Source organism: Scomber scombrus, chromosome 7 (genome assembly GCF_963691925.1).
Source record: "Scomber scombrus chromosome 7, fScoSco1.1, whole genome shotgun sequence".
In the NCBI taxonomy this organism is placed as follows: Eukaryota; Metazoa; Chordata; class Actinopteri; order Scombriformes; family Scombridae; genus Scomber; species Scomber scombrus.
Window position 1 is genome coordinate 6876183 of NC_084976.1, and position 22803 is coordinate 6898985.

The 22803-nt window shown below is 42.1% G+C and overlaps 1 protein-coding gene across 1 annotated transcript in view; it reads left to right on the plus strand.

Moving 5' to 3' along the window:
• Positions 1–22803, plus strand: part of LOC133983339 (furin-like protease kpc-1) — a 178475-nt gene that overhangs the window by 137111 nt on the left and 18561 nt on the right. Inside the window, 2 exon segments of the mRNA XM_062422395.1 lie at positions 20664–20774; positions 21181–21274. Of these exon segments, the coding sequence (XP_062278379.1) occupies positions 20664–20774; positions 21181–21274 (205 nt within the window).

The window sequence follows — 22803 nt, forward strand, 5'->3', positions numbered from 1 at the left end:
ATCATTGTGCATGAGTGTGCGTGTGTTTGTGTGTGTACTGTATACATTAACAGCATATTTAGAGGAATGTGTTCTGCTGCCTTTATTGAAGAGGAAGACTCAGTGTTGAAATTACATCAGCAAAGGGAAATAAATCAGAGCCCTGCTGTAATAAACAACAGGGTAATTAGGTCACTCTTCACTCAGTAACTGATAGACCAGAGGGGCAGATACTATGTTATTCCTATTGTGTTAAAGGCTTGTGTCACCTATCATAAACACAACACACACTTTTAACACTCACATATTTCTCCATCTCTGCCTCCCTTCCAGGGGCTCTGACCTCCAACGAGCCCGTTCCATGAAAGATGTCTACATCGCGCTAGAAACCGCGGACAGTAAAACATAATTTTGTCATAACCTTCCCTCTTTGGAGGGAAAACAGATATAAAAGTATATAGCCTGTGGTTTACTGCGAGTCCCCCTCACCCAGGCTGGCAGCAGCACGCAGGGCTGATGGATGCCGGGCGTCAGCCGACTTTTAATTGCTCGTAAATTTTTGATCCGGGGAAAACGCCACGTTCTCCTTGTCCCCCGGCGACATGGGTGACAGAGCCGCTCAGGAGGGAATAAAAGAGCCTCAGTGGGGAACACAGAGAGGATGGGAAGTAGAGATAGAGGAATACACAGAGACATACTAACATACTGAGAAAGATACAGGTGGATATCCCCAGGTGATCTGTAGTCTATGAAATAAACAACTGTGTGCATTATTAAATCTTTTCACTCATGGAGTCAATAATATATTTCAAATGTTGTCTTAATTTGAAAGCAGTAATCTGTCCCTGACATCCTATGATGTATAATGCTGTTTCAGAAGGTATTCCACCCTTTTTCTACTGCAGAGACAGAGTCATATTCCTTCAATGTAACACAACCAGTGTTCCCAGGTGGGACTAACAAAAAGAACACCAATCAAAGCCCAGCACCCACCCACTCATTAGAAAAGTAGACACATTTTTAATTATTTTACCTTTTGTTTTTCTTCTTGTCTCTACAGTTGGATGTTTGCTCTTCACTGTGCAGAATGATGTATGTGAGAGTTTGACACTAGAAGGTTGTTTTCACCATTTCTACTTTCAACCTACATTTTTGTACTTTCATCTGAAAGTAGAAGCATGATTTGTGACATCACAACTAGTTTGGAGGCTAATTGTGGTACAACTTACACAAATGTGATGAGGAAACCTGAAGCTTTACAGGACTTTTCAGTACACAATACTGATTGGAATAGAGAAAATGTTTCAACTTAGTTGTATTAAACTGAAATGACATTTGGATTTTGGCGGACATCAGTTATCATTCATCGTGTGTCGAGCCGAGCCGACTGAACTCAGCATTCTGTCAATCTCAATCTACTCGGATGAGAGGAGGAGATAGTTTATTGGAATATAGCCTTTTAACTTTTCATCAGTGGAAACCTACAAACTGCCCAATTTATTAAAAGTAGCCCAAGTGAGGGGAAAACCAGCCAAATCTGGCAACACTGTGAAAATATAGCTACACAAAGTCAATGTATGTATAGACAAAAATAGTAACAAAATAAATGATTATGTTAAAAATGTGTGTTTCATAGCACGTTTTCTTTGGCAAAAAACCCCACATCGCTCTCATTCTTATCAGAGAACACTTTTTCAGCACAGCAGGGCTCCTGACCCAGAGAGTTCTGGCAAAAGCAAAGCAAACCAACCCAGAACTGTCATGAAATAATAATTCAACCTGGATTCATGTTTCAGCCATGGCAAAACAACATCATCCAGCAATACACTGCGGTAGCCAATCAAATATCTACTTATTTCTAATAGATTTGCTTTATAACATGAAGGGTGTAATTCTATCTAATGGGTGTATCATTCAAACTGAACATATTTCATCATCCTCATGTAACATGTAGCAATGTGACCACACCCACACATATGTACTTAGCTTTTTTCTTTAAAACTCCCTCCTCTGCTCACTCTGCTGTGTGAGCAGAGCAGGCATTTTTAAAACTGAGGGTCTGATTACTATAAGAAAGCAACTGAACTTCCTGGGAAGTCAGAAAGATAAATACTTATTAAATAATACATGCATAGAGAAATGATAAACATTTCAGTAATTAGACGTTTTAGTATTGGCCTTCAAGAACTGATATTAGTTGACCTCCATTACATTTCAGTAAAGGGCATATACTAAGGATGTGTCACTATAAGATATAGATAGCCCTTCAATTTTTAAATAACAAGAGGCATCATCAAAGCATAAAAATTCGAACTCTTTTACTCCATTACCCCTGTAGAAACTCACTGCACAAATTGTCTGTGTCAAGCTCGAGGGGAATAGTGGAACCTTTATGTTACAGGAAACACTAACAGGGAAAAGAAAGTGAGGTGAAGTAGCCTACATTTGCATACACAGCCATTTTTTTCTGCTTCTTTTACTGCGGAAAGGTCCTTTAAGTGCCTGTACAGCAGTGACAGTAATGGAGATGAGATTGAAAAATGGGGTTTAAAAACCGTCTCTGCAGACTTGTGACTGTTGCCAAGCCTAACAGATGCTCATCTGATCAATTTCTTACCCCGTTTGTCTTCCTCCTGAGATGAAAGAAAGAAGAGATAAATATGGGTTTATCCCACCATTTGCTTGTTCCTTGCTGTAAAGTCCGACATCCTGCCAAGGATTTTGATTATTTCCTTGTTGCGTGTCAGACTCGGTCCAGCCTCAGATCTGTATCACATTTTTCTGCTTTTTTCAACCTTTTTTTCCCCCCCTCTCCTCCTCCTCCTCCTCCCCCTACTGTTTGTGTTATTCCAGTCTCATTTGGTGGATTTTGGCTCTCCAGGTTTGGCCTGTTGTGATCTCTTCCCTCCTCGCATCGATCCTGCCTTCTTTCCCCTCCCATGGCGACCAAATCAAGTCACACATCACCCTCAGGTCACCGTCTGAGACAGAGGTCAGAGGTCAAAGGGAGCTTGCCAGGGTCCTGCTCACCTCTGTGTCATGCACACACACACACACACACACACACACACACACACACACACACACACACCTTCACACATGATTTATACACAATCATTCACACTTGTTATAGCAGAAAGAAAGGAAACAATGATATAAAACAACTGTTTTATTATAAATGTATATATTTTTTAACCTCCTATTTATTAGGCGTGTAACTGAATATGAATACATTACACAGATATGAAAAGATAATGTGCTGTAAATAGATATGAAGTGTGTCCAAAATTTTGCAGTTATATTCAAGGTTGGGTTTTTTTTCACCTGACTGACACAAATTGCCACAAACAAAACACCATTTCCTCTGAATGAAAGCACACAGATGTCATTTACAGTCTTTGTATTGCTGGTAGGGTCTTCATCTGTATATGAAATGTCCATAAATCTAGATTGTTGTCTGTACAAGTATGAACAGTAAATGCCTGCTAGTCACAGCGGGATGATTTTCCATTATGCATATCTGCCAAAATGTAAACACGTGGGCTAAAAGCACAGACACCGCTGGATATTCAGATATACAGCTATGTCTATCCTTAATAAGCTTTCATTTGGTCTCACCAGATTTGTTGTGTAGTGCAAGATAAATCAAAGACTTAATCAGGAGAAAAAATATCACACAATTCAAAAGCATCTTTGCAATAACTGAGCACCAAAGAAATAACACAGAATTTAAAGGAAAAGGCGATTTTCTGTATTTTCCTTACAGTCAACAAATCTCAAGTGCAAAGTCAAACCAACAATAACTTGATCTACTTCACTGCATCCAAAGCCTGATATCTTATTCCTCTGTGCCGTAGACCTCTGTTGTTGTCCAAAACTTTTAAATACGTCAAGTAACCGCACTGCTGCACTGGTTGACATGTTGCATCACCATGAAGAATTCGGGCACTTCAGGTGGACATCAAAAATACAGATAAGGATTGCAGCAACTGTAGCATTGCATTACACCCCTGCTATTTATCTACAGCAGATCTTTGCTTTGACATAAGCAGATAAAGAATTGACTGGTAAAGAGAGCACAGACAGCCATGATGACTGATGAGACAAAGCTAAGAGCACTACCTATTAAAACAAAGACTCATTCAGGAGAAGAAAAATGAATCAAGTGAGCTCTAAGCAGTGCAATAACTGATAAGCACCAAAGAAAGAGAATGAAAAAAACTACAGACATTGCTTTTCTTACCACAGTAAAGGTCTAATTTTAGAATGAGGATAGTCATCCAGATTCCCTGATATCACTGTTACAGTGTTTCACAGGCTAACTAACTCACTCCCATACACTCATGCTGCAGGCTGACCGACACACAGACCCACGGCTCGCTTCCAGTGGGCACAAAGGGAGAGAGATGGGTGAGCCTGATCAACCCCAGTAGTGTCAACCCAATTACTCATTCTCTTAAAGGGCTATTAAAACATAATTGCCCGGCGATTTACATCCAAGTTAACGTGGCCCCAAGATAATTTATTATTTTCCATAAGCCCTTTCTTTTGTGTGCTGCTGAAAGAGTGCGGGGGGAGAGAGAGAGGAAGACTGTAATTTCCTGAGTCATGAAGAAAGGCATGTTGGCAGCCCAGTGTAATTGTTTAAACCCCACTCTCACACACCTTCCAGTCACCCCCTTTTAATCCTTGTTATCGCTCTCATTAGCCTGGGGTCAGGGGTCAGCCGGATCCCCCTAGAAACACAAACACAGCGCTGGGGAGAGGAAGGGATGGATGGTGGGTTGGATGAGAGGACAGGAGGGTTGAGGTTGGGGGAGAGAGATTTTCACTTCAGCACTGGAATGGCTGTATTTGGTGTATCTGCCATTGTTTTGTGGGATACTGGACTGAAATCTTTGTCTTACATGTATTATGTACAATCCTATTTACAACAATTATTAAGTAACATGAAACTGACTTAACTGAGTCATGGCTGAAGACTTTAAATGATCCAGGGGCAGCAATCAGAGTTTTAAATTTTTTTTAAAAAAAGACAAAATGGTTTTACCCTGAATTTGAATGTACAATATAGGTGAAATGAAAATAAACAAAGATACAAAGTTTTATTTACCAAATCCGAAAACTCAGATAAATCAAGAAAAATAGTTTATCAGTGGGTCATATGTATATCTGTATTGTCCAAGCCATGACTCCATTACACAGGACGGCAAGTAATATAAGTAGTTTACCTGTTGAAGGTGTTCTGGTCACTGCAGTTCTTCATCAAGCATCATCATCACTGTGGCTGTTTCTGCTTCTACTATTCCTCCCTGCATTATTGATCTGTTCAACGAAGAGCTTCGAATATCTCCAGATATTGTTGTGTTGACCGTTTTTTTATCATCACGAAAAAAAAAAACTCTGCTAATTCGGCAAGGAACATGTTTAATTTTCTGTAAATTCTTCACAGTAAAAGTATTCAAGTAAGTCATTTAAAAGCCTTTAATACGAAGCTGTAAAGCAGGGTGTGTTGTGTTTGCATCAGCAGTAACTTAACACAAATCTGATACAGCTGCAGGCTTCCGGAAAGCTGGCCAATCAGTGGGCTCATCAGGAGGGGAGCATTAAACAGACAGGAGCTAAAACAGCCTGTTATGAACCAGAGGCTGAACTGAGGGGCTGCGTAAAGAATCAGTATAAGATAAATAAGGAGGTTAAACTATGAATCATGCAAAGCTACTCTAGTCTAGTCCCAGAATCAGCTTGAAATGAGCATAGTAGGTCCCCTTTAATGTCTGTAAATACAGTGATTGCATTGCTGACAAAACACAGGTTAACTACACAGCAATAGTGAGTAAGTGAGTTTGTCACTGTTTTTCCTAAAGAGATTATATCGGTTAGTTTAAACTAACAACATGAACTAACCACATTATATAAAATAATACCTGATTCATTTTCCTTCGTAGTACCCATTTCCCCCTTATTTTGCTATATTGAGATACTTTCTGTGGCATCTTTGATGGAAAGCCAGCTGTAGTCTGGTCTGATGTTTATCTTCAGACATTCCTTACAAGTTCTTTAGTATACAGATGATATAAATGCCTACAAACACATCATAATACACTAATAATGATCAAATTGCAATAAGATAAGATGACAGTATTGTAGAGCAAGATGTCAACGCTAATGTGACTCATGTTAACTGCTTTTACTTCAGTTGTAACACACTGTGGGCATCTTTGTTTATCTGTGTCTTTGTTCCTTCCTGGCCCTGCTCACCTCCTCTGATCTGTCTGCAGGGATCACAACCTTGTTTTCCCCCCAGTGTCCCTCTCTAATTGAAGCTAATAAAGATCAATTAAAGCCATTAAGGGCTTCCCTTAAACGAGGGCTGACTGCTAAATGCACCAGCAATCTCTGTCTTTATCCATATAATACTATATGTCTCTCTCTCTCTTTCTCTCCTCATTCTGCATGCACAGTGGCCTGTTGGGGTCTGTGGGGGCCAGGGTATTTCCAGGGTCACATCAATGAACAGTACTCCTGGCAGATCTTGGAGCTGACAATTCATCTACTGCAGCTAAGGCCAATAACACATTTGAATTCGTTCTACCATCAGCTAATTCTTGTGATGCCAATCCGTATGTTTCAAGTCACAACATTTTTATAGATGAAGATGAATTTTAATAATAGTTTCCCCCAAAATCTGTTTCATGTGAGCTTTTTTACATTAACAGTTTTTAAAATCAGCGTCAGTGTGATTTCTCAGTAATAAGCAAACAGTTTGACTAACAAGTGCAGAAACACCTCCAAAGCTGCAAGTGCTTGAATCAAAAAGTAAGGAACCTGACAAGTATCAACCATTTTTAATGCAAAAAAAATGAAAAGCTCACAGCGGGCCTCATGCAAGAACAACTTGTACAAATATATTGAAGAAAGAACCAATTTTCTCATATTTAGATTTTTCTCTTGAGGAATCAGGGCATGTCATATTGGGCATATACAGAATACATTGTTCAGCTTAAGAATTGTAATGTCTCAGCTGGAATATATTAAAGTCTTTTGGCTAAGTGGTTAAAACATTAACCATGAACCGCATGGTTCCCAGTTCATGTTCGACCCGGGACCTTTGTTGCATGTTATTCACTTAATTTCCTGTCATCTCTCTATTATCAATGAATAAAAAATAAACAAAACAAGAAATAAATAAATGAGTCAAAGAAACCCACTAAATAACTCATAACTCTCATGAATATGAGGAATATGAGGAAACACCAGGGGTATGATAAAAATGTAAAAATTCAGGATACCCAAATAAAATAAAAGATAGTAAAAGATTCATAAAATATAATAAATAAATAATAAGATCAAGTCATTATAAAATAAAGTGGGTAAAACCATAAAAAATACAGAAAAAAAGAATATTCCAGCTAGGATGACTTCACATACCGCTTCCTATGATATGATCAATGTAAACTCGCCCCGGTATGGCTAAATTTTGGCTATGATAAATCTTGCTGGGGCTAGGGTCGCATCTATCCCCTACTGTATTCTCTGTGTATTCTTCTACTGTATTCATCTAGCACTATCACCTCCCCTTGACTGCCCCCTATCTAAGTCACGGACATCTTCCATCAACCACATCCACAGTAGCTTCATATCAAAGCATTCCTCTTTATTTCTGTCACGGTGCGCCTCTGTGATGATCACACATGTTGACAGCTGTTAGTAATACTTTTTTTCTTCTTTTCTTTTGAGTGACATTTTTGTGAATGAAACGTAGCCACAAATGGAGGAGAAAGGGGGAAGCCTTATGAAGCGATTTGGAATCGCTGATTATTATAATCAGATCTCACAATCGCACACCTCCTCATGATCAGGTGGTAATTTGTGGCCAGTTTATGTGGATTGAGAATTGGATGAATCTGACGTAGAACACCTTTCAAGATGTAAAAGCCTGAGAACATAGTGGCGCAACACTGACACCCAAGTTTAAAAGACACGATGGTGAAGTGCGTGAGGTTTTAACACTTCACCAAACACCTTTTAGCCTCGTAACCATTGAAAATCCAGTACCGCGACAGCAGGGCTAAGAGAGTCACTGCACTGTACACCTACTGTAACAACACTATTATTACTCCGAGCTCAACGAAAAACAGGCGATGTGACAGAGCGGTAAGAGAGACGAAGGAGAAGTAACCCATTCACAGGACAGCAGGGAGCCTGATGGTGCTACCATGAGCTGTCAACACACTTTACGCAGCTGACTGTGTGTGTACGTGTGTGTGTGTGTGCATGTGTGTGCATTTGAGAGAATACATATGAGTATCTCAGTGTGTGCATACATGTCGTATCTGTGCGTACAGTACCTGTGAGACCATGCATGAGCGTGTTTCTGTGTGCAAGTGAGACACTACCGATGTGTCTGTTCACTGATAACTCTGGGCACGTGTTAAAGAGACTAAATCTTACTACATCCCACTCGTATGCATGTGTGTGTGTGTGTGTGTGTGTGTATGTATGGTGTATGTATGTGGTGTTGGTGAAAGTGTTTCATTAATCGTGCTGCTTCATGCGCCCGTCTGCAGGCTTAGTACAGTATAGCAGCCGGTCTGGTGCAGGGACGAGGTGGGAATCTCACGATGGTTCAGCCCCGGACTCTGCCTCCCTCTTCATATGGCCGCGGGAAGCCTCCGCCGCCTGCCCAGGCCCATGCCAGTGTGAAAAGCAATTGTGTGGAATGTGTAGGAATTAAGTGTCCCATCATTCAATGAAGACATGCAATTAAAAGAGCTGCAGCCGTCACTTGCAATAGACATCGCCTTGTCATGTCACTATAACTCAACACAGCCGACGCCTGCCATTTATTTATTTTTTCGCTCTTAAGAGGGAGGAGTAAGTAAAGACGGTAACATGCGCTTAAGTGGCTCATTCACTTCCTGTCTCCCATTCTCTGCACACGCTCAATTACAAAAACATTTACAAAGATAAACATTCAATTTTTGAGTTTAACTTAATACAAAACTCATCTGTCCATATGTAGTTTGAAAGATTTATTGGTGGCTGTACTCATGCCTCCTGTCCATATTGATCTTTTCCTAGTGAGAATACACAGGAAGAGATTGGGGACAGAGCCCACAGTCCTTGTTCTGTTAAAGAAATGTTCTCAGTCAGACTACCAAAGCTTCAGCAGGTGTTTTATGTCTAAAATTCCCTCTCTGTTCAACAAAATCCCTCCACTGAGGCTCACCAAGGAAACAGCCCAGGGAAAAAAGAAAATAAATTACACTAAAAGGTAGAAAAAAGTGTGATTTTAAGCATGACAACTCATTTAATTTAGTCATTTTTTTTATTCACACTAAAGTACTTTGTTTGTAAATGTCCCAGATATTCATTGAATTCCCTCTGTGGACTACAACTCAAATAAAGCCCTGTTATCACAGTAGTTGCGGGGCCAATGGGAGCTATCCTGTATCCTTTTTGGGTTGTCTCCTTTCCACCTGCTTACTTTGTGTTTACTCAGTCTCACAGTCCTCCTGCGAGTGGACCGAGCTGTGGTTAGTTTGGGGTTGGAATGAAACATGAAGTAACCACAGTAAATACAATGATACCTGATTCATATTCACTTAATAACAAGATTAATCCCCTATTATAGTACAGGATGCACTCCTGTGAGTTCTAGTGAGCCTTTTTTGGTAAATATGATAGATGTTATCCACTGATAATCTGGTCTGATGTTTATATTCAGTCATTTGTGCAACAAAGAGGGGGATTTTACTCTGAACATTACAACTTTCTAAGATAAAAACTTTATTAATCTATCTCATACTGCTGAAGCTTCATATTAGCTCCAGCTGAACTTTAAAACACATTTTAACAGAGTGAGGAGGACTGTGGATTACACTCTGTAGGAAGAGATCACTTCAGGGCCAGAATGGAAAGAAGGAATGAGTACAGTCACCAGTAACTCTTTCAGTGTACAGTACATACAGTATGAGCAGTATGTGAGTGTTGTTTCAAGACAGACTTGGAAAAAAATGTAACCTATCCACATTTGTATTTAACCGTGGCACACAGATAAATTATGAGCATCAGTACAAGCTGTACATTAGAGGGCGAGAGAAAGCAATTATTAAAATGTTGGCATTCAAAGAGAATGAAGGTCATGCAAATCATATGAAAATAACAGATGTTTATAAGTGAAGTGGCTTGATTTCTGCTGCTGTAATTACTGTACATTTCCACTGAGTAGACAGTAAAGTTTGAACTGACTGCTGAAAGTCTCTTGGCAGGTGTATTACAATAAAAGTTGTATTTTAACACAGTGTTATACAAGCATTCCATTGTAACACATTGTAATGCTTCAGTTTATCATAGCTATCAAGTTACTCAATTGAGATTGAGAGTCATTTTAGCTAATTGGCCAAAAGAGAATCATTCTAAAAAGCTAAAATGCATTCCAAAACCATATGATGATAAAAATCCAAAATAACAACATACTACTCAGACCCTGGTGAACTTCATACTATAAACCGAACCTCAAAATCAAACCTTTGCACAGCTTTACTGAAACGATATTGAGATAATATGCACACAGTGAAGTATCTTAGAGTTCATCTCTGTTGTATTTCCTCTAGTTTGTCTCTATCTCATCCGGTAGCTCATATCAGTCGGTTCACAGAGCTAAGCTTGAGTGGGCTACAGTGTAAATATCCCAGACCTATTATTACCAACAAAATGTTCCTAGCCGTTGTCAAGCCACTAAGTACAAAATGGTGAATTGCAGACACGAAGAGAGATAATTGCCACTCACGCTGGAAATTTGGCAAGCGCCTTCCCCACGAGACTCGGATGAAATGGTGCTTCAACCCCCGAAACTGTCATTCTTAATGAAATGGTAATTACAAACCCAGCGGAACAGCTGAGGGGCCTGCCGGGGCCCACAGAGCCCAACTACCAGAATAAACCTGCTACAACAACCTGCAGAGAAGAGAGAGAAAGAGAGAGGGAGGGTGGCAGGAAGGAGGAGGGAGGGGAGGAAGACGATATAAAGCAGCAGAGAGGCTCAGGTAGGCGGTAATACCAGGAATCTGAGAGTTATTTCAATTGTGAAATGTAATACACACTCCAGGTTGGAGTGTGCTGTACACTGGGACCCTCATCAATAACGCCAGCAGTGTGGAAAGCGGGAGGGGAGGTTGGTTAAAAGCGCCCACACAGTCTGGGTAATTGATTGCTTTGTAAGTGAACGTGTCTTTAACCTTTGGGAGGTCAGGCCCAGTCGGACACCATCAGTCCTGCCTGGGGTTGAACTGCTTCCAGCCGTTTGTCTTCCGCTGCTCCCTCGTCTCAGGGCCGATTTGTCAAGCATGAGATGTTTTGGGTGTTTAGATTACAGGCGAGATGGGAAAACAAAGGCAAAATGCCACCCCAAACAAAAGGCCTGAGCCTGGATCTCGCACTGATCTGCAGGCCGGGCAGGAGGCCAGCTACCTGGGGTGCTGAAACTGAAAGAGGGAGAAGGCGATGGGGTGTGTGTGTGTATGTGTGTGTGTGTGGCGGGGGGGGGGGGGGGGGGTGCTTTGCTGAAACAGAGCCACAATGAAGCCCCCCGAAACACAGCCACTGTGGAGCTTGAACCGTAGCCAGAATGGAGGCTGAACGGGAGCCAATGTGAGAATTGAACAACAGCCAGAACGGTGACATGAGATAGAGCCGGAATAGCGCCTTGAGACACAGCCAAAATGGCAGCCAGAGACTCAGGGGGATATGAGGGGAGCTTGGAGCGGCTAACTGTTTTCTTCACGGCAATACTCCTCATCACTGGAGATTTTAAAGTGTCCCTTTGCCACCCTCCCAGGTACTTAGGTTTGTCTGTCTGTCAGACTGTTAGAGAGTGACTAAAGATGATTTATCTCTTAGATTATCAGGGCCAGTAGCTGTGCCGTCGCTCATATGATGCCCTGGAGAGACAGGTCAGAAACAGGCAACACCTTCTAGGACTGATACTCTGACAACTCTCTTTCTTAGAAGGAATATCTCCTCGACAGAGCCATTTATAGCTGGCCTGCGGCTTTTAACACTTTGACAGGAGAAAGTCAAACTCACATCTCGTTAGGCTCACGTGCGGATTGTTACTGCGTGTTTATTTTCAGGCGTGATATTTCGTCACTCTAAGGTAAAGGCAGGTTGTTCTTGCATGTTGGTGTCAGTGTGTTTTTTTAAATGTATGAACAAGTGGGTGCGTGCACATGCATGAATGTGTGTGTATATACGTGTTTGTGTCAAAGCACAAGGTGCTGTGTGTCTGCCACTTCCATCTGCTCTTCTATTACCATAGACGTGATGTACCTGCCACTTCCCTCCTCAGCTGAGGTGTGTGTGTGTGTGTGTGTGTGTGTTGTATTCTCCCATCCTGTTGTTAGATCTGACAGCCACTAACACAGACTCGTGGTGAAAAAGACAGAAAAAAATACTCTCAAGTTCCAGATCCCACCCTGAGTCTGACAGACAAACTGTCTGGGACTGTAGAGAAGCTGCACTCATCTCTTACCGTACACTCTTCAACTCACTCCTTTGCCAAGATTCAAGCAGCCAAGAAGCGTATTTTGACACCATTCTCATACTCATCGCATATTCTTAATACAGTACCATACATTGTTTTGTTCTGGCTCATTTATATTTGCATGCTCCATTAGGCAATTAGGTGATCATTTCCTCTTTTACAATCTGTTTAAAATTCAGTTGTTACATCACCACTAGGGCTGAGTATCATTTGAAATTTTCTAAGCACTGACACCAAAACGACACATTTTTTGATACGTGTAAAGATTTATGTCTACAAAACCCTGGTTTTTCATTTAACAAAAGATGCTTCAATTCTAAAAATGTTGTTGTATAACCTCAAGCAGCTGTACTTAAGAAATAACTTTCCCTAAATGAAATCAGTCAAAAAACTGGCTGAAAATGGCCTTTAAATCAGGAAATATGAAGTAAAGCAATCCTGCTTTTTTTTGACAACATAGAACCAGGAACTAGAGAGCCACAGGAACAATGGATTCAAAAACAACAGTGACAATTTTTGTTGTTCTCTGCATTTACGGTTGTGCACCGCTGACAGTTAGATGTAGTGAATGATAAAGGAGACCTGCAGACTTGGGAGAGGGAGACAGATAGCTGTAGATTCTAACCTGATAGTTCCTGGACCTTCAGACAGTGCTGCCCCCTAGAGCAGGCACATTTTTGGGACCAGAAATTCTATGTAAAGACTTAAATTTAAATCCTGGTTCCTCCAGACAAAACGCAGTAAGTTCCAGAGTTCTTAAAATGGTTTCTGAGTGGAAACAGACGAAATCGAAACACACCCATTTCACTCGATACCAAAAAAGTATTAAAGTTTGATACCCAGCCCAACTGTCATCACAAAAAATGAAACGAAACTGTGCAATTGTACGATACCTACGACCTTTATGAGCATCAAGCCAAAACAAACTTTGTTTTGAGTGTGAAGGAGAAATCAGACATGTCAGAATTTCCACTTATTTACTACTGTAAATATAAGCAGTATAAATATTGTTTGAAAAATATGGCCACACCAGCCAGGTTTTTTCGCATTTGGTCCATCTGTGAATGGACTTAAGATCAATAACCTCGCAACTCTGTCAGCTCTGTAAATCTAGATGAATATGTAGCTCACGTGTGTGTGTGTGTGTGTGTGTGTGTGTGTGTGTGTGTGTGTGTGTGTGTGTGTGTGTGTGTGTGTGTGTGCTCGAGCAAGTTGTGTGTATGTATGTATGTGTGTGTGTGCGCGTGAAAAGAGAGCATATGTGTTTGTTTGTTTTTATGATGGTGCGCAGATGTGAGAGATATGGAATAACTATACGTGTGTGTGTGTGTGAAACGATAGTGCCTACACACCTAATGCATTCTGGCATGCTATTTCCATTTCATGCAAGGCCATAGATCGTCCGAGGGCAGTGGGTACCTCTCTCTCTCTCTCCTCTCTTTCTTTCTTTCTTTCTTTCTCTGTCTCTCTCCCTCAGTCTCCCTGGTGGGGATGTAAAAACTGGCCTTGCATCTCTGCCCCAGCCAGATAGATTAATTAATTATCCAGACCTCCTCTTTCTTCATTGCTGAGCCAATTACTCTGTGGTTGAGCCTGTGGTCTATATACTGTATATGTGTTCTGGTAGAATGGATGTATGCGTGTGTGTGTGTGTGTGTGTGTGTGTGTCTGTGTGTGTGTGTGTGTGTGTGTGTGTGTGTGTGTGTGTGTGTGTGTGTGTGTGTGTGTGTGTGTGTGTGTGTGTGTGTGTGTGCACAGGGTAATTAAAGATATAGCTCATCCACAGACTAACAATCTCACTATCAATTAATATCAGGGTACCTGTGCAATGATATTGTTTCCTGTGAACGGAGAGCAGATCTATGTGTGGGTAATTGTTGGCTAATTGAGAGGAAGTGGAGGCTCTTAATGCGTGTGTGTGTGTGTGAGAAGGAGACAAGAAGAGAAATAAAGTCCTCAAGTTGATTAGGATTCTTAATTAGCAGAAGGATGAAAGTGTGAAGTCAGTGTAGGCCAGTGATTCGCTGTTGACCCTTGACTCAAATCTTGATTGGTTAAGCAGACATGATAGGTCTGTCAAAGCAAATTGATGACACCACTATTTTTAACTTTTAGCTCCTCTCCTTATTCCTTATCATCTTCTCCTTTTTTGAACTTTTCCTTTTTTGTTTTTTTTTTTTCTGCGTGGAAAACGGATCAACTGAAGCGCTTCCTGTCCCTCTCAAACCCCGTTGTATTGCAATAATGCTCCAGTTGTACACAGAGAGGCAGACTGTTGATGGTAATTGTGTGTTTGTGTGGATGTGCGTTTGATTGATGGGTCAGCAGATAAAGCGGGGCTGAATGCGCCGAGTGTTTGTGTGTGTTTGTGCGTGACATACACCGACTAGCCCTGAGGGACGGGGGGGAAACGGAGCGCTGCACCTCCTGCAGGGGGTGCCGTGTCTCCCGGCAGGGGGGTGCAGCAGACAAACAGAGGGGTGCCTGTACACACCCCCCTCCACCCAAAGCCCTCCACACACACACACACACATACACACATACACATGAACACGCACCACAACACTCCACCCTACTGCGCTACAAGAAGGGTGGGGGGTTGTAGGGACCCTGAGCTCTTCTAAACCTCCACTAATGCATAATTCATGTACAAGAAGCAATTTTGATATTTCGCTGGTTGTTGAAGGGGGGGGGTGGCTGAAGAAATTCCAAAATCAAGTTCCACAACACACTGCACACTCAACTTTAAATTATATTGCTACAGACAGAAAGTTGTGGGTAAGTCTGCTATGGTCTACAGCTACATCAACAGGTATAAAATAACAATAAATAGATAATAAATACATTCATATACACCCATATTGTGAGGAAAGACATTGCGTTTTATTGTTGTCTGACCCTCTATATAATGACAATAAAGCTACTACTACTACTGTTTGATTCCAGGTTTGAAGTTAGCCTCAAACTAAAGTGCCCCAGCTGTTTTATAGACATTACTGAGCCTTTCATACAAATGCAACTATATATTTAACTATATATTTTGTAAAGATTCTTTATTAGGAGCCATTGGGCTTGGATCTGACATGTATAAAAAGTAGAATCACATAATCTTTCGTATTGTACGTTAGAATAAGGAACCTTTGGTCCAATAAACACATACTAACAGACGTTGTTCTTGATAGTTACATTCTTGTTCGCCATATCACGTTTAGTGATATGGCATCAAAAACTAGTCCCTTTTGAAGAGGCAAACAAAGGCTTCTGGTTCACTGTTTGCTTTGTCCGGAGTGAAAGGAAAGCACTCGGGACCAGGGAGGGAATCTTTTGCCAAGCCTGTAGCACAGCTCTTAGTCAGTCCTTTCCCCCTTCTCTCTCTCTCTTTCTCTCTTTCTCTCTTTCTCCCTCTTCCTCTCTCTCTCTCCCTATTTCCCCACAAGGGCAGAGACATCTAAAAGGACTGTACCTTGGTGTGCGTCCAACAAAAGCTCTCTGCTGAATTTCATCCTCTTTTGAATTTGTGTTTGAATAACACTCAAGCTACAAATCAAAATATGTTGGACACTGAGAGTGAGGTCATGGGGTATAGATCATTGTGGCTTCCAGAGAAGTCTCCTTGTTGTAAGAGAAGGGGACGGGTGGCTGCTACTTTGACTGATGGCTGTAGAGACAGAGAGGGCTGTTTGGTGCCCATTCTCCTGAGACTAACTCCATGCCTGTGCCAAACCCCTCATTTTCCTCCCCGCAATATATTTCATTAAACTTGTAACTCTTTGCAAGGTAATTCACTTGACATTTTGAGACTGCTTTGAAGGCTTCTGAGTGTTTCCATCTCTGTAATTTTAAGTCAGACAGATATTTACCTAATACAGCCTAAAAATATATTCCAAAAAATTGTCACTGTAAAGAAACACACATCCAGAACAGTTAAATGGATGAAACTGTACAACACAAAGCTGAGCAGCGCGGCACAGCATTTCATGGTTACAGCCGCACAGGTCCCAGTGGCGCAGATATAATTAAGACCTCTTCTTAATTACTTAATAAGCCTAATTAGTAACATTTCTGAGCTGCAGATTTGGCTGGAAGAGCGATGGAAATCAGAAGAATGTTAAGTCTATTTGTTATTTCATTTAAATCCTAATGTTAATGAAATTAGTGCATCATGATATAACAGAAACAAGCCACGCTGGGATTGACCATAGGGCTAAAGCAGCTTTTTATGCTCCTGATAAACATTCAATTAAGCGCTGCAAAAGGAGGAGAAAAAAGAAAATCATACAAAAACAAATGTAAATACACTTCTTTTTTTTTTTGTGCGACAGTTGGCCGCTGTAGTCGTGCGTCACCTTGATCAAATGTTTATTGTATCCACCCTCCGTGCATTTCTCATTAGTTCATGGCCAGATGTGACGGAGAGGTGTGTGAAACTGACCGGGGGTCTGCCGTGTTGTCGTCAGGATAAGTAAGGCAAGCCCACCAATCATGCGCTGGAGCTGCTGCTGCATTCCTGGCCACTTAATTAGAAGTTGTTGGTACCACAGAAGGTGTCACCAACCTTTTCAGGCACTGAACAGATGGTGTCCCCTCTTTTTGAGGTCCTGCCAATGCCCACTCTGTGGCTCCTGGGAAAATGACCTAACTCACAGGCAGCTGCTTAGTGCGGCTTGAGTGATTCTTTACAGCCACTTCTACTGGGGGGGAACTTAGCAGGACGTACCACTGCAAACAAGGGGTGAAACCGTCGCATCTAGGTCCCTGGGCAGCTTCTGACTGTGGAACAAATATGTTTTGGTTGCAGCATAACAGTTTTTATAGCTGTGTTTTTAACGCCTTGTGCAAAGACAACGGAAAGGACCTCGACCCTGGAGATCTCGACGGCTCAGTGCTAGTTGGGTTTGTGTGCACCTTCCTCTGCTGCTGGCAGATGGTGTGAATATCAACAGAGAAAAGGACCTGGGAAGGCCCGCAGAACAAAAAGTGAAAAGGGTTCCTAGACAGTTACAAAGAGGCCCCATGGAGAGGTGGGGAGGGGGGGGTGGGGGGGAGTGGCCTTCGCCCTAATGGATAAAAAGAAGGAGGGAGTAGTAGCTTGCGAGGGTATTCGCCACCGAGTAGTGAGAGTGGATGGAGAAAATGCGAGGGCCGCCGATTCGATATGTGCGAAGGCGGGGGGTCTGGGGGGGGGGGGGGGGGGGGGGGGGGGGGTTTAACATGCTTCGTGCTGCGTGGACAGAAGATCGACTGTCACTCCGTAGCCGGCTTGGCTCAACCTCCCTCCGACCACGCAGGAGGTGGAGGAAGAACAAGTCGGAAAATTGGATGACTGTGCCGTCTGACTAATTGCTTGATATGAATTACATTATGTGGGTTTCATCTTAAAGACATTTTAATCTTAAACAATGTCACAGTGCACAATAGCTATGAAACAGGCTCTGCGCACATTTCTATTTGGAGAAATCACAGAGCTCTTGCTGAATGTAGCAGTGTGTGTTATTCTCTCTGTTCCTTGCTACTGATGATGAGATCGCTGAAAAGGGCTAGGGAGTCTTCTTGGAAAGGGGCCCAGCTCAGCGGTGCTGTTTCATTGACATGGCAGGGGACATAAAATCTGTCATTTTCATCATGTTCTATCGTGGGTAAACCTGTTTCCTGCAGCTTTCTCTATCAGATATATGTCTGTGTAGGTTTATGGCCGTGGAGCAGGGGCAGGCCCGATCGATCTGCGGGAGCTATAGGATTTAATAGGTGCACAGCTCTCGCAAAGGGGCACGAGGTGGGGAGGGTATATTTAATCACTAAAAGGGAGCAGGGTGGCAAGCCCCGGTCACCAACAGTTTCTGTTTTATGAGAAGTCAGGGTATCAGTTTTCCACACACTGTGAGAAATCTTTCGTGATCTATTATTGCTGCTGGGGTTTCGTTATACATCTCCATTTGAGGTCGCCGAATTAAAAACTAACCTCCAGTAAGCCCATATTCATGTGTGTGGTCAAAATGTCTCTTTGTGTATTAATATGTTTGTCTAAATAACTTGTTTATACATGAAATAATTACAACACAGAATCTTGAACCTTATTTAATCGTGCAAATACTACGTCCAAATTTGCATTCATCCACAGCTGAAAATAGTCCCCAACAAATGCACAATTTATTCCTGGTTGATTAACATTTGCTAAAAGCTTCAGCATCCAGCTGTTTCGTGACATTTCTGAACCCTTTTAAAAATGGAATCATACATTTGTGACCTGTTTTTAAAGATTTACATCTTCTGCAGGAACCAATGGGCTTGGAGCTTAAAGCAACAGACAGTGTAGGGAATTCAGAAGGTACTAAGATACAGACACTAACACATTCCTGCTGCTAGTGTTTCCCTGGGAAAATGTTGGACAACAAGAAAACATGTTAACATCATTGCTTAAGTAACTAAGCATCCTCATGATCATTTGGTTTAATATGTATATTGTATTACTGCAAGGTCCTGCCTAGGGACCTCTTCTCCACATCACTCCTCCTCTCTACTCACACCGTCTCTCATCACTGTTAACTGTCAAAATAAAGGACAAAACTCCCCCCAGAAATCATTTATGTACCATTCAGGATCAGTTTTTCTCTAATTGTTGCTTATTACTCATGAAATACTGATCGTGCTTCTTTCTCAGGCATGTAAATATCCTTCAAATGAAACAATGATTAGCTCCCAAATCACGTCTCCATTAAAGCCATAAACAGCGGGTAGGGGTCACAGGTAGATATTGCTTTGTCTGAATGGGTCACTAACTAAAAAGGCTAAAACCACTTATGTAGTATTGACCAGCATACTTGGAAACTGTGGAGCCACATAATAGTTCTTTTTTTTTTCTTTATTTGGATCCGTGTCAGCTGATGCTTTGTAGTCTCCGCTTCTGCATTCAGCTGTTGTCAGCTGTGTTTTGCTCCAACTCTTCACAGCTTTCACAAACCCCCCGAATGACCTTGAACTTGCAGCAGCGCACCTCAACCCCATACACCCGCCTGCCTAATGCTATTATGTTGGGTCCTACATGCTAAAAGTCATTGGTGGTGATAGTGGCTGATTAGATTGTGTCCATTGATCGCGCGGCGTGCTGTTAGGACGAGGACGGTGTGGGCTGCAGATCCTGCCTCTCCTCCTCAGACACACTGACAGTCTGAGACAGAGGAGATGGAGCCCCATGCAGGGCAGCAGATTGAGTTATTGATCAGCTCTCTCCTTTCTCCTCTCCCTGTCTCTCTCTCTGCTTCTCCGAGAGACCCCGTCATCAGGATAATGAATTTCACTTATTGCAGATTAACGGCATAAGGTCTGTATGGTAATAATGGCAGAAATTAGCTCTTTGTCACCCCCTCTGGATTTCCAAGAGAGGGAGGGGAGAATGAAGGTTGTTACAGCCCCGTTACTCTGTCTGAAGACTGTGATTTTTTAACAAAAGGGAACTGAAAGAGAAAGATTTGAGGAAGAATTAAGGCGAGACTTATGAGGACTGTGATTTCAGCCTCAGTGAAGCAGCAGAGGAGACGTCTGATGCAAGAAATTCTGGTTTTGATGGAGGAGAGTGAAGGAGAATTTGGAGAGGAAAAGAACAGTGAATAACAGGCTGTACTGTGAAGGAAAAAAAAGGGCAAAGAGGAAAGATGAGAGCGAATGATTCAAAAGAGACGTAAAGAGACTGCGAAGCAGGAGCCTTAAAGTGGAGGGGAGAGAGAGTGAGATCAGCAGCGGTCATACAGTCACCAGGCAGCGGCGCCGCTTAAGGGTCGGCCATTGTGTCTCCAGCACCCAGATTGGGGTGGTAAAGAATGAATAATGAGGCTTGATTACAGTCCGTGAGATGGCACATTGTTCAGAATCAATCCTTCAGGCAATTACAGGCGTCACAAACAGCAGCCCTCAGCCTCAGCCCGGACAGAGCGGGAAGCGATTGTGTCAGAGGACAACATCATCTTCGTCAATGACTTGTTGCCTCCTCGTGTCGGAGCCATTAGCACTTACTCTGCTCCCGGAGCACAATCAGCCGCCCACGTAAAAGCCTCTCATCCACGTGTGTGAGGATAGGATATAAGCGCCAACAGCATGCTCGAGCAGCTCGTGTACACAAAGACATGTTTCCGTCTTGTTTCAGGTTTGGCTTTGGAGTGCTGGACGCGGGGCTGATGGTGCAGCAGGCCGCACATTTCAAGAGTGTCGCTCCACAGAGGAAGTGCACACAGGAAGTCACACCGTCTCCTGCCAGGTAACAAAAACCCTTTTTTCCAGCTTTATCGACTACAAACAGCTTCTATAGCTTCTATTTCTTTTTTTTAAATTGTTTTCAGATTCTAGTTGCCTATATATACTAAATTCAGTCTTTCAGTTTTTCCTTGTTGTATCTCATTACTTTATCTGCCTCAACAAATTGGCTTCGCCTCAAAGATCAATAATCTTTCCTCTTATCTTCATCTATAATGTCACTGCTTTGTGTGTGTGTGTGTGTGTGTGTGTGTGTGTGTGTGTGTGTGTGTGTGTGTGTGTGTGTGTGTGTGTGTGTGTGTGTGTGTGTGTGTTTGTGTATTTGCAGAGTACAGTATGTATGAGTGTTTAATGTCCCTGTGAGAAAGAGATTTGGCTACATTATGATATAATGATGTTTTATTGGTTAGGGTCCTTTCTTCAGGAGGCGTGGTCAGCATGAACATCCAATCAGAGGCCTGCCGTGGGACCGCTAACGAGATCAACAGCCTGGAGAAGGTTCAGGTTAGGCAGCAGTTTTTAAATCAAATCAAATATCATGAACATACAGCACATGGTTGAAAATCTATTCTTTTTTTCTTGGGAATAATAAGTACATTTTATTAGGTATGTGTTGAAACTGGAAGAAAGGTGGAAAAGTCAGTTTTCACCCATATTATAGATGATCATTTGTGTTGTGGTTCTGCTGCACATCTGCTCTTAGTCTTCCCATGTTTCCTTTTGCCCTTGACAAGTTACACATCAAGCAGACATTCATTCAAAACTTAACTTCTGCCAACAACCAGGGAAGCTTGAAGAGGTCATACAAATTGTTTCCAGCGTTCTGTGTCATGTGTTTTAACTGAGAATAAAAGAGATAAAAAGAAAAGATCATACTGTGACGAGTAATGCGTCGACTGTGTCATTTGCAAAAAATAGCAAAACTGTGTTATCTCGAGTGCAAGCACATACATGCAAATGTGTTTATGTTTGACTGTGTCAGCAGGCATACGTACTGTACGTGTCTGTGTATGTGCACGTTTGAGTTTGTGCGAGTTATCTGTTTGTGAAAGTGTGTGTACTTGTGAAATAGCAAGGAGAGAGAGGGAGGGAGAGTGAGAGCGGGAGTGTGTCAGCATGTAAATTGAAAAGGCTTCATCTTTGCGGCTCTGCTCCCTGGCAGAAAGCGTGGGTCAGGCCATCGCTGCGAGGTGTGATTGATGGACGTGTTGCCGTGGCAACACGCCGTAAACAGGAGCGGGCTGTCAGTCTTTTTGCAGCTTGGCGGCTCTCTCCACGATGTGCCATTGTCACACCAGATGTGCTGCTTGTGATGAACAGGGACAGCGAGAGTGTTTACTGGGTGGGAATTGGGGGGGTAGGGGGGTACGTGCGCTTATTTAAATCATTTAGCTAATATTCCCTTCAGCCATCTTTGTCCATGTGTCCTATCTTTCTGCTCCATGCTACTTTTCATGTCTTCTTCTTTGGTGGCTGTACACAAATACTGATTGGATTTGGTTTTAACTCAGGGAAACACTGCATCACAATCGTTATTTAAATTTACTCTGATTGGTCTAATCACTACATTGTGTCATAGATATTATAATCTTAGCAATGGTGTAATCATATTCTTAAAATGTGTACTGACTGGTCTGAAGAAGCATTTCTTCACAGTTAAAAGAATAGTTTTGGAAAAAGGCTTATTAGTTTTCTTGCAGAGAATAAGCTCTTTATGTCTACATAGGGAGCGGGTCCTCCTCTACAGAGGCCACCATGTTGCACCGCCATGTTTCTACAGTAGCCCAGAAGGGACACATCAAACACTGGCTCTAGAGAGGGCCTTCTAGCTAGCGGTTTCCCTCTTTTTGCTGTCTTAATGCTAAGCTATCAGTTGTTGGCTGTAGTTAAATATTTACCATTCAGACATGAGAGTGGCACCATCTTCTCATCTCACAATCAGCAAGAAAGCAAATAAAACGATTTTCAAAAATATCAGAACTGTTCCTTTGAGGTAAAAAATAATAATTCAAATAATAAATGAGTGAACTACA